At 36.2% G+C, this 12,275-nt stretch overlaps 3 protein-coding genes across 5 annotated transcripts; 2 read left to right on the top strand and 1 right to left on the bottom strand.

Annotated features, from left to right (window-relative positions):
- Positions 994-3,477, top strand: LOC109360570 (U-box domain-containing protein 1-like). The gene has a single exon (XM_019605552.1). The coding sequence runs from the start codon at positions 1,301-1,303 to the stop codon at positions 3,371-3,373; it is 2,073 nt and encodes a 690-aa protein (XP_019461097.1). The 5' UTR covers positions 994-1,300; the 3' UTR covers positions 3,374-3,477.
- On the bottom strand, positions 3,653-9,701 carry LOC109360571 (sister chromatid cohesion 1 protein 1). Of its 3 annotated transcripts, none has more exons than XM_019605554.1 (21): positions 9,588-9,700; positions 9,119-9,187; positions 8,967-9,025; positions 8,789-8,833; positions 8,646-8,665; positions 8,477-8,553; positions 8,220-8,340; positions 7,922-8,003; positions 7,756-7,834; positions 7,434-7,546; positions 6,311-6,384; positions 6,079-6,231; positions 5,686-5,851; positions 5,472-5,551; positions 5,226-5,385; positions 5,034-5,106; positions 4,722-4,840; positions 4,532-4,613; positions 4,327-4,439; positions 4,104-4,191; positions 3,653-4,001 (listed from the first exon to the last, which is right to left on the bottom strand). In XM_019605554.1, exons 1-20 carry the CDS (start codon positions 9,638-9,640, stop codon positions 4,109-4,111), a joined length of 1,821 nt encoding a protein of 606 aa, XP_019461099.1. In that variant the 5' UTR covers positions 9,641-9,700; the 3' UTR covers positions 3,653-4,001; positions 4,104-4,108. The 3 variants fall into 3 exon arrangements, with proteins under 3 accessions (XP_019461099.1, XP_019461100.1, XP_019461098.1); XM_019605555.1 differs by having other exon boundaries at positions 3,702-4,004; positions 5,499-5,551; positions 9,588-9,701; XM_019605553.1 differs by having other exon boundaries at positions 3,703-4,004.
- LOC109360572 (peptide-N4-(N-acetyl-beta-glucosaminyl)asparagine amidase A) lies at positions 10,160-12,072 on the top strand. The gene has a single exon (XM_019605556.1). It carries the CDS (start codon positions 10,203-10,205, stop codon positions 11,970-11,972), a length of 1,770 nt encoding a protein of 589 aa, XP_019461101.1. The 5' UTR covers positions 10,160-10,202; the 3' UTR covers positions 11,973-12,072.

The raw sequence follows: 12,275 nt of genomic DNA, 5'->3' as shown, positions 1-12,275 counted from the left end.
AATTCATTTATAACATTGAAATTCTCAAAAATTAAATATTTTGGGTGAATTAAATCTTCAATTATTTATATCATAAGTTATGATAAATCATGTAGTTCACTAGTATTTATTAATATAGTAATCCACTAATTCATAATTTAAATACCTTATATTTATGTAAGAATTTGTCTTCAGAACATCATTGCCTCTTACTCTCATCATCCTCATCACCTAAACAAATTTCTTAATAAAGAATGGCGTGTCATTAGTTGACTAATGAAGTCAATGAGAATATATACAAACGGGCAACGAAGTAAGGTGAAGAGTAATGTTCACAATATAGTATTCAACATACCTTCAGTTACACTCTTCATTACTTGAACCAAGCACATGTTTGAGACAACTAATACTACAAGAATTGTATGCAAATCAGTCACAAATTTTTATAGAAAGTTAAGGAATTCTTTTAATGTTTAAAATTCAAGAATTCATTATAATGCTTAGTAGAGCCACTTTAATATATATATATATATATATATATACCCCCACACACACATTATAGAGCCACTCTATGTTACTCTCACTGTTCATTTACCCTATGAACCTTCTTCTATGGTTGTTACTAGCCTAAGAAAGAAATTTACAGCCAATAGTATTAGCTGATTTAGCTCCGAAAGTTAATGAAGTGATTATGGGAAAAAGACAACTAATCTGTTGTGGCTTTTGGCATCTTTGTATGGTGCATATATGAGGAAAATTCGGTGATGAAGAAGAGCATGAAAGATGAAACATATTCTATAAGCTGCAATGGTAGAAGGGCAAGGTGATTTAGAATAATAGAATGACTTATTCAGCCGCTAAGGATTCCAGGAGTCATAATCTATAACCAAGTAATGCTCAATTTTCCTCAAAAGACAACTTAGAAAATGGAATGGCAACATGGTATGCTTCTAGTTGAAGGTTTTGTGGGACTATACAGTTATACATATATAAAATATCAACTTGCACTGAAAAAATATTCATTTTTATATTCATTTGTAAGCTAGGAAAATCCTCCATATGGCAGCATTACAGAAATCCTAGCTTCTCCTCAATTCTTTTCTTGTCTTTAGCACCAACTGCACATATAGAAAGAGTGAAGATCCATGCATTTAAAAAACTTAAAGACAAAGTCTCTTTGATGATTAATTTATGTTATTTTAATGAATAAAAAAAGGGTCATATAGATGCTCCCAGTCTCAGGGTAATCCAATTCTTGCAAAAAGCTAATTTTGTCAACAATAAGAATGAACAAAAATATTATCATAAGGTAAGAACCACAATGGACAATGTTCTTCTATCTGCAATGATGATCTCACCAGATTTGTTACCAACTGGTTCTTTGTTAGATTCTTTGATTCACATATCCAATGAAGTTGGATCAATGGATAAGTTTCCTTTTGTACACAGAAGGAATGTTTCATCCATGATAAGGAGGATCAAGCTTCTTTCTTCTTTGTTTGAAGAGATTCAAGAAACAGGTACTTCACTTCCTCCTTCTTCAATTCTGTGTTTCACTGAGCTCTTCTCTGTGATTAGAAGAGTGAAGGTTTTGATCCAAGAGTGCAAAGATGGAAGCTCTCTTTGGGGTCTAATACAGTTAGAATTCATTTCCAACAAATTTAATGTGCTTGTGAAGGAGATGGGAAGAGCCCTTGATATTCTACCACTCAAGTTTCTTAATATAACAGCAGATATAAGGGAACAAGTGGAGCTTTTTCAAAAACAGACAAACAGAGCTGAGTTACTCATTGATCCAAGAGAGCTTCAAAGAAGAGAACAGCTTGTGCAAGTAATGTCCAACAACACTTTAGAAACCAAGAAGAACAAGGGCTTTTTCGACTTCGGGAAAGTGGAAGAGATATTAAGCAGCATTGGTTTCAGGATTCGATCAGATTATGATAGAGAAATATCCAAGTTAGAGGTTGAAGCTCAGAATCAAGCTGGCACAGGAGGAGTAACAGTTGTCTCCAATATATACAATCTCATAGCATTGGTTTCTTATTGCAAATCCATGATATTCAGAGATGGAGAAATTGAAAGAGATGAAGAAGTGAATAAGCCATCGCTGTCTGCATTTTTATATAACAATAGAATGTTACATGATAGTTCATCTTCTCATTCTATGTCTATTGTGCCTAATATTCCCGATGAATTTCGTTGCCCGATTTCACTTGATTTAATGAGGGCTCCGGTGATTGTATCGTCAGGTCACACTTATGATAGAATTTCAATTGCACAATGGATAAACTCAGGACACAACACTTGCCCAAAAAGTGGTCAAAGGCTAATTCACACTGCTTTAATACCAAACTACGCATTGAAGAGTCTTGTTCAGCAGTGGTGCTATGAGAACAATGTCCCAGTGAATGAGCCAGCAACTTCACTTTCTGCGGGAAACAAAAGCAGCAAGAAGAACTCAAAAGAGGTCGCTGTTGATCATGTTTCTGCAAACAAAGCAGCATCAGGTGCTGTCAAAATGACAGCAGAGTTTCTAGTTGGAAAATTGGCAACTGGTTCAGCTGATATACAAAGGCAAGCAGCATATGAACTTCGGTTGCTTGCCAAAACCGGCATGGATAACCGAAGAATCATAGCTGAGGTAGGGGCTATTCCATTTCTGGTAACACTATTAGGATCTCAGGATCCAAGAACCCAGGAATATGCAATCACAGCCTTGTTCAACCTCTCAATCTTTGACAACAACAAGGTTTTGATCATGGCAGCTGGAGCGGTTGATAAAATAGTACAAGTGCTAGAATCAGGGAAGACCATGGAGGCAAGAGAAAATGCGGCAGCAACAATATTTAGTTTGTCTATGGTAGATGATTTCAAATTACAAATTGGAGCGCGTCCGAGGGCAATACCTGCCTTAGTAGGACTACTTAGAGAAGGTACTACTATAGGGAAAAGAGATGCTGCTACTGCATTATTCAACCTTGCAATTTATAATCCTAACAAAGTAAGCATTGTTAATTCTGGTGCAATAACTATACTTGTAGAGTTGCTGATGGATGATAAGGCTGGAATAACAGATGATTCTTTAGCGGTGCTTTCTTTACTCTTAAGTTACTCTCGGGGACTTGATGAGATAAAGAATAGTAAATCATTGGTGCCACTTCTTATTGATCTTTTGAGATTTGGATCAGTTAAAGGGAAGGAAAATTCAATAACTCTTTTATTAGGATTGTGCAAAGAAGAAGGGGAACTAGTGGCGAGGCATCTCTTGGCGAATCCAAGGAGTATTCCTTCTCTTCAAAGCTTGGCTGCAGATGGTTCTTTGAGAGCTAGGAGAAAAGCTGATGCACTGCTTCGGTTACTCAATAGATGCTGCTCTCAACTTCATTCTGTTTGAGCAAGGTTGTGTAATGTGACATGACATTAAAAATATGTGTAGAGCTGTATATTTTGTGAATCTTACAATTAAAAAATGATGTTAAGTTGTTGTTGCAGAGGGGGAAGTGGATTCATTAATTGAAAGGGGCAAAAAGCTCAAAAGTTGAACATTCACTACCAAATGTTTGTTAATTAGTTATGAAAATAATTATTCATTAGTTCCTCGTTTTAATTCTTTGCTAACAAGATTTAGCAAGAGATTAATAGGGAATTCTTTAACGATCTATTCCAGTCACTCATTAGTCATATAAAAATGTAACAAGAAAAAAAATCACCATTGATTCTGATCACTAATCCATCAAATTCTTGTAGTAAACGAGAAAATATTTCTAGGAGAACAAAACTCCCATACAATGAACTTATATACTGCAAATTTAAGCATATAGAAATTTGGAAAATTGTAAGGTGAGGGTTCAGAACTTAATCACCATTACATATAACAATACTCTAAATTTAAAAACAACCTCTATAAGATTTTTAAACCTAGCAAACACTATTTGACTATTTGTCTAATCCATATACAGAAGAAGTTGTGAATAAGTTGAAGGAGTAGGTGCTATGGTTTCCTAAGTTAAACATCAATGCCCCTGCTGTTCAACAAAACAAACGTAAATGCAATTCTCTTTATGTTTTAAGATTTAAAAGGAGAAAACAAAAATAGAAGAATCATAACCTAGGAGCAACCAAACCTTGATCACATTTTAGATCCTCTAGAGATGAGAATCTCTCCATATGGCTCCTTTTGCTCAACTTTCAGGGCATCACGGGAAGCAAGAACTATGCACACCAGTTACAATTACAACAACATATATATATATATACATTGGAATTTGGGATGCTATGATTTTCTTATTAATCAATAAAATAGATTACATATACAAAAAAGCAATGTGATGGAGCATGCATAAATACCACAAGTTTGATAGAAAAGTGCTGCTGCTGATTTCCTGGTCATTCCAGCAGCTAGGATGTCCAGTGATTCAACTGGAGGAACTCCAGGTGTCTCAAAATGTGCTTTCATCTGCCTGTTTAGATTCACATACAAGAAATATGTATTGTTATGTACTAAAATTGGTTTTCTAATGAAGGCTAATAAATTACTCAAATAGATTCATACGCTTGGATAGTATCAGCAATCACGTCTCTAGGCTGATTGATGATTGGTTGTATTTGTGTGGGTCCTGTTTCCACAATCAGTTCTGGAAACAAACTTATTAGTCTAAAAAATGTGCAAAGTGGATTAACATTATAGCACTATAACGAGGGTTTTTGAAATATTAGAGAAGTATTAATAATAAGTAATAGACCTTGATCAGGTGTTGGATCCATTTCAGACACCCTGGGTAACTTGACATGTGCATTCTCAGCTACAGGCTCAAGGCCTCCACTGATATTTCCAGATAATGAATGCCTTTTCTTTGTGAATCTGTAAGTTTTTGTAAAGCATCAATCAACCAAAAATATGCATCTTCTCATAAGGGACCAAAATTATCTTCTCTATTTTCCCATCAGATATCAAGATAAAATAGTTATTCCTTGAAAGTTGAAAGCATGATGAGCAGTTCACATAGTTTATGTTTGTCATGTAACTGGATTTAATAAGTGATAAATTGTAATACCTTCCTTTACCAATGTCAGAATGTGAGGCAGAGCCATGTTCAGATCCTGAGCCAAAGGAATGTATACTGTCTCCTGGAAGTACGTATGAAAGAACAATTGTCTTGTTACTTGTCTTTAGAAACATAGGCACCTAGTTAAGAATTAATTTAGACAAATGGAAGGCCCAATAAACAAAATAAGATGAACTGTACCAGATTTCCATGAGGATATCAGAGGAGCTCTCAAACCAAAGTCAAGGTTAGCCCTCAGTTCATCCATGAAGATTTCAGCATGTTCAACCTTGTCCCGAGGCTTCTCTGTTGGAGGTGCCAAGAACTGATTGTCTAGCCCACCGTCAAAATCTTGAGAAGGCTTCACATTTAAAATTTCAAATGAAACAAGTTACACCGTCCTTTAAGATGGTAAAGCAAACTAAAAGAATGATGCATGAGACTCACAAATCTCATGAAACCTTCACTATGTACCACTGGAGGTGATGAAAATGATGGCTCTGGAGGATGGTGTCCTGAAGCCCTTGCTGCATAGGATTGTGATTTTTGTTACTTCTGTTTAACCTTTTCCATATAAAGGCTGAGTGGTTTCTCAATATTAACTAACACCAATTTAATCCCCCTCACCACAACCATAAAAACGTTAGAAGTCTACGCCGACCTGAAGGTGAATCATGAGGTGGTTGAGTACTCTTATTCCATAAGTCAAGAAGGGGTGCTGGATAATATATATCTCCAGTTTCATTATTGTATAAATCACTAATTAGAGCAACAGGTGGGATCTTCATGAGCTTAGCTATCTTTGTTGAAGACATGATATTAGTAGGCTGCAACAGAAGAAGTATTGATCGAGTAAGTATATAATTAAATAATAATATTATTCCACTCCCCCTTTCCTTTCTAATATTAAACTCTCCACTAAATTTTGTTAAAACAACTTAGTTTGCAAAATATCAATTAGATGCTTTAACCGGAAAACTACTTAAGATGTGAATATTCATCTAATTCAAAAATGTATGGGTTGCTAGAGGCATAATGGATATCAATTGAAAACCTCCTTCTTTCTTCCTCTTCTTGAGACAATATCAGAAGTATTTTGAAGCCAGTGTTGGTATATATGAACAGGAATTATGGTTTGTTCATAATCCATTACAGTCGCCACTGGTTGTCTTCTTTTCCTTTTAGTTGGGCCTCGTCTTCTATGTTCCTGTTGAATTGCACTTCTAAGGTTGGTCATTTTTTCCTCTACATCAAGACATAACTGTAGCACTAAACAACTACTTTACCTGTCCTTCTTTCACGCCTTCATCAGAATGCTGGATGACCGGGTGTTCTGGATGATGGTCTTGACTTATATCAGCTGCAGAATAGTTATATGTCAGAAACTGGTTTTCTTCCTACAATTTGCCCTCATGTTGAAAATGTTTAATCATTAGAAGCAACAGACTATTGGAATTTAATGATTAACAATGTGAGTAATGACAGAATGTAACAGACAGAACAGGAATGTATGCATGGCTAGTAACCAAAGAGCACTGTGGTCCATGGCCAATCACTGTATAAATTATGGGTGCCTTAATTCATCAAGAAAGGACATGCTCTGATAAGAAGAACAATCAAAGAAACTTGTATTCCCTGTTGGGCTGAGGAACAGAACCAGTTCATTTGGTAAAAATATTAATCACCTTAGATTTTAATTTTAATATGTTTTGAAATATTGATTTAGACAATGCTTCTATAATTGATACTTTCTCTATCTAGGGATGATTGTATATCTCAATTATTTTCTCAGCAAAAGATAATACAGCTAATGCAGCCTGATAGACACTGACTTCAAATAGTAATGTTACTGTTCTTAAGCAAAGATTTTATTTTTTAAGCAAGAGCTTAAGGTATAAAATATATTTTTTACTATCATGCCACAGGCTGGAACAAAATAGAACAGTTAACCTTCCACTGTCATTTGCCAATAGTCGTCCCTCCTATTACAATCATTGTGTATTATATAAAACACTAATGGTTCAGTAGATTTGTTTTGATATGCCAAACATATTACTTAACATTTTCATAGTGTCAGATAGAACAAATGAAAGGAGAGACAGCATTATATGGAAAATCACCAACATGGTTAGAATTTCTTGATGATGAACAACAAATAAATGCACATTTAGCGATACTAAATGGAAGTTCTTGTAAACTGTTTGACCAAAATCCCAACATTAGCATAAGCTCAACTGACATGGGTAGAGGAATGGGAGATAAGGGGGAAAGAAAGAAATGAAATTAATGCAAAAGCAGACATGCTTTCCATGTTTTCTTAGTCTACCATTAACTCAATCGGAAAATGGTAAAAGAAGTGCACTAATTCTACGGCAAAATGGTAACATAAGTTATTGTCAGCCTACTCACCTCTACTTGGCTCATCTTGACGAGGTGGGGAGGGTACAAGTGTAGTTGGAATTTGAGTGAAAGTTGTTGAAGTTACATTTAGGAATGTCTCATCATCTCCTTCAATATCAAACCTTCCCCAACATTCACAAAGAGAAAGGTATACATGAAGATAATAATATATGATATCCTCTCAGATTCAAGAATAAGCTATCAGAATCGAGGTACATTTTTCTGACAAAAAAATACATATAACAGCATAGCAATTCTGACATACATAGTACAAACTTAATAACTAAATTTTAAACAAGGTGGTCAAAATAAGGATGATTGAAGCAAAAACCTCTCAAAGCGATTGTACAGATTCTCATTAGCTTGGAATGATTCAAAACGCTCGAATAAGGTGATATTCTCTACATCAACTGAGAATGATAACTGGTAAGAGTCAGCATAGGGACTCATGCACATTTGTATATCAATAGAAAATTCAAGGAGGAAATTAGGCAAACCTTGATGGAGACGTTTAGATGGATCTTCCTCCTCTCTTGCTCCGTTGTTAAAGTCGAGGTCCTCATTCACATTATCGAGTCGCTGCATCAAACAGAAAATATATGCAAAGATAAGCTCAACCATGTATTCATGGTCCTAGGACAACAAAAGTCACAACTAGATCAATTTATTATTTTTATTTCTGTTTCTATATATAACTACCTTCCATAAATATATATCACATAATTTGCGTGATAGCACATGTTGACATGATTTATATCCATTTTTGTGTACATTACACGGAGATCTGTTACTCACCATAGTAAAATAGGCATCATGTTGAAACCCCATTGTTGGTGCTGTGTTTGAAAACTGAAGGGACTCTTCAATGTCTCCCATATTTATCTCTTGGTTCTCAGGCAGAGTAATAGCCTCTTTCCTGTCAAAATAAAATACAGAGAGAAAGGGGAAAATATTTTGAGCCATGTAGTTATCTCAAAAGCAACTTATGTAACAAATAACCAGTGACAAATTAAAATGGAAAATAGTAACAATTTAGAGCAAGTGTGACTAACTTGGCTTTAGATTTTCCTTTTGAGAGCACATTAGGATCTGGGACATTCTTTACCTTCCAGGCCTCATTTATCTCAACCTAACACAGTGGGTTTCAGAAGCAACATAATAAAAAAGGAATGGAATGTTGAATATAATAAGAGACGAAATTATGGAAATTGAACTTTATACCATCAATCGGGTAACATCATCTGCCAACAAAATAAGAAAGAAGGTAAAAATATAATTGAGAAAGGCTCTTCCAAATTGTTGTGCAATAAAAGTGAACTCTATAGTTTTAATATTAAAAATTAAAACAAGTATTAAAAGTTCACCATAAAGGAGCTTCACTTTTCTCTCATAGACAATAGCTACGCCTCCTAATAAATACGCGACAAAAATCCATTAAACAGAGTCACAGAAATATCATAGCCACTGAATAAATAAAATGGAAAATGAGCATTCAAAAATATATTAATATGGAAATAGAAATTAAAATAACGGAGTGAGTACCCATGAGAATTCCAGAAAGTCTAAGAGCCATAGGCACCTTGGGGTTCAAAATCTCTTCGCTATAACCAAACAAAAGAAACAATGTCACTAAGTAAAAACTCGACACGAGGAGAATAATATACACATAATGCAACTAAGTAAAAAATCGTTACCAGATTTTGATGATATTGAGTTTGTTTAGCTTTTTTCGGTCGATTTTGGCGTGCATAGTAGCCGCCATCCTACATCAAAATTAAAACGAAGAGAAAACGCTATTATCATTCTTATTTCTCATTTTAGAAAGAGAAAAAACGTGGAAGTTGAAATGCAAAATCACCGATAACATTACATTGAGGAAGAAAAATGAAGTCTCAAAACCACTCTCGTAATTTATACAACTATGAACATTATCCTTACGTAATAAGTTTTTTGTCATTTTTTTATATCAACTTTGCCCTTCACTATATCCATTTTTTTTTGCGTAGAATGCCTTTGTCATGTTTCAATGTTCTTATGTCTAAACATAGAATTCATAGTAGTATAATTCTGTTGGTGATAATTAGAATTCAGTACGTAATATGTTGTAAACTACGGGAAGATGAAACGCGTAAAAGGGATAGTAAGATATTAAGAATAGAGTACCAAATTTGACCGAGTGAAGCCTTTCGAGCAAGAAGCTGGTGAGAGTAAAACATTTTCTCGTCCCAGAGAAATAGATAGAAGGACTAAAAATTCATAAACACAAAAGAAAATGAAGAAGAAAGCTAGCTTGCATTATTCACAGCTCTATTGTGTCATCCTTTTATTGACTTGCCAAATGCAAGAAGAGTAGCACATGCACACTCCTTTGGTGCACACTCCCCAGGTTGTTATAGACGGGCCCACACAATCATTACACAACGACGTTCTCTCACACACACAAAAACTGTATCCGTTAATCAAACCGTAATGATTTTAATTTTTTCACAACTTCATATGCGACAGCTATGGTAAAATGGTAATTGGCAATATTCCTCTCATTATTACAGTGTCACGCACTCACTAGTCCTGTTGCATGACCACTTTATTTCTTTCTGAAATAAGAATCGGACTCTTGTGTCCCAAAATTTTCCCATCCCCATGTCCCAAGCCAACCAGCGTTGCATGTGGTGCCCATTTGACTTCTTTCTGAAATATATTTATTTTTGGCTACTTGCCTTCTTAATAGTACCATTACCATCCTTCTTCCCTCCCTCAATCAAGCAACACTTATAGAACATGAAAATGGACACAATGTTGTATTTCTTTTTCCTTGTCCCCTTGTTGACACACCAAACCTCATCAACACCCTTCTCCCACCTAGACCACTTCACCCTCTCCCCCTCACTTCGCAATCCTGATCCCCAACAATACTTGGAAATCACATACTCTCCTCCATTCACTCCTTCATGTTCCCACCAAATCCTAAACCACTCTTTCGCCAACACCATCAATTCTCCTCCTCACTCTACCCCTTACTCCCCTCCCTCCCACTGTTTTTCTTCCCCCAACTCTCGCATCCTCCTACACTTCCACGCCACTTGCAAAGGTGAACAATATGACCGCATCGCCGCCATATGGCTCGGCGGCGTTGAGCTCCTCCGTACCAGTACCGCTGAGCCCACAAACGCTGGGATCTTCTGGAATGTTCGCAAGGATGTTACTAAATACTATTCTCTCATTTTAAGATCGGATCTAAACCTCACGATGATGCTTGAAAACATTGTTGACAACGAATACACCGGGGTTTACTACGTTGCAGTTACTCTCTTGTTCTATTATGATGACGCCGTTAGAGTTCCGTTTGGAAGGTCATTTTCAAGGTCTCTTATGGAGGAATCGGAACCAGAATCAGGTTTTAATGAATCACCACCACCAGCTGATTTGATTGTTCCGATTTCAAGTGACGGAAAACGAGGGTTTTGGTTCATGGTGGAAACCGAAAACGATTTGCATTCTAGAAGCATTCAAATTCCTCAAAATACTCACCGTGCGGTTCTTGAATTGTGTGTGTCCTTCCATGGAAATGATGAGTTTTGGTACTCCAATCCTCCCAATTCGTACATTACAGCTAATGGTTTAGCCACAGGTCGCGGAAATGGAGCTTACAGAGAAGTGTATGTTACAATTGACGGCGAGGTTGTAGGGTCAGAGATTCCGTTTCCGGTGATATTCACCGGCGGAATCAATCCCTTGTTCTGGGAACCTGTGGTGGCAATTGGAGCATTCAACCTTCCTTCTTACGACATGGATTTGACGCCGTTTTTGGGTAAGATACTTGATGGGAAAGAGCATAGCTTTGGAATTGGAGTAGTTAATGGAATTTCATATTGGCTTGTGAATGCAAATTTGCACCTATGGTTGGATCATGAGTGCTCGGTTGTTTATGCCAACCGTGTCATTTACAATAGTCCAGAAACTTCCATAGAGCGAATAGAAGAGTTTTCAGGACTTGATGGTGAGTTTGAGGTGGAAGCTAATAAGGAAACACAAATAGCAGGGTGGGTTGCTTCAAGTGCAGGCAACATAACCACCACTATTTCACAAGGTTTCACTTTCAAGAACTTGATAAAGTTTCAGAATAATGGGACTTACAAGATGGTTAAGCAGAGGTTCAGGGCGAAAAAGAAGGTGAAGGTGATCAATGAAAGAGGTGAGTTGGTTGCGAGATTGAAGGTTAAGAGGAGGTATCCTCTGAGAGTTATCACTTTGACTCAGCAACCATGTTGTAATAAGACGGATAGTGATAGATACATTCTTGTTACCAATGTTACTCATGCTTTTAAGGAGAAGCATGTAGGAGGGTGGTTTTCCCACTTGGTTAGTAATGTTCAAGATTCCAATGGATGGATGGAGGTTGAAGATCACAATGTTCTATCAGGTGAAACAACTACTAAACAAAATTATAGTTACATTGATGGGTTTGATTGTTACAACCGGAATGTTGCAGCAGCTGATGGCAGAATTATTGATGATGATTCAAGTTTTCAATGTGAAAATTCTTTGTAGTTCAACTACTTTTGCTGCAACCTGTTTCTTTGTAATTTAACTTTGTTTTGGACAATGTGTAGTACCTTCTGAATTTGCATGTGTATATTATATCTTAATCCGTCAGAAGAAGAAGAAACAGGCTGCCTCTATGAACTTAAGTTAGTTAACCTAAAAATCCTGAAATTGTCTAACAGAACTAATATGGATTTCCTTCTAGGAATCACTGATCCTCTATTTCTGAGAAGGATGATAATTTTGTCTACAAATGGAGGAGAGCTTTTGCAAGTGAGAGGTGTAGGGTATGAGTAAATTGTTAGTCAC

Source organism: Lupinus angustifolius, chromosome LG11 (assembly GCF_001865875.1).
Source record: "Lupinus angustifolius cultivar Tanjil chromosome LG11, LupAngTanjil_v1.0, whole genome shotgun sequence".
In the NCBI taxonomy this organism is placed as follows: Eukaryota; Viridiplantae; Streptophyta; class Magnoliopsida; order Fabales; family Fabaceae; genus Lupinus; species Lupinus angustifolius.
Note: the sequence above shows the minus strand (reverse complement) of the source record. Positions and strands in the feature narration are given on the sequence as shown.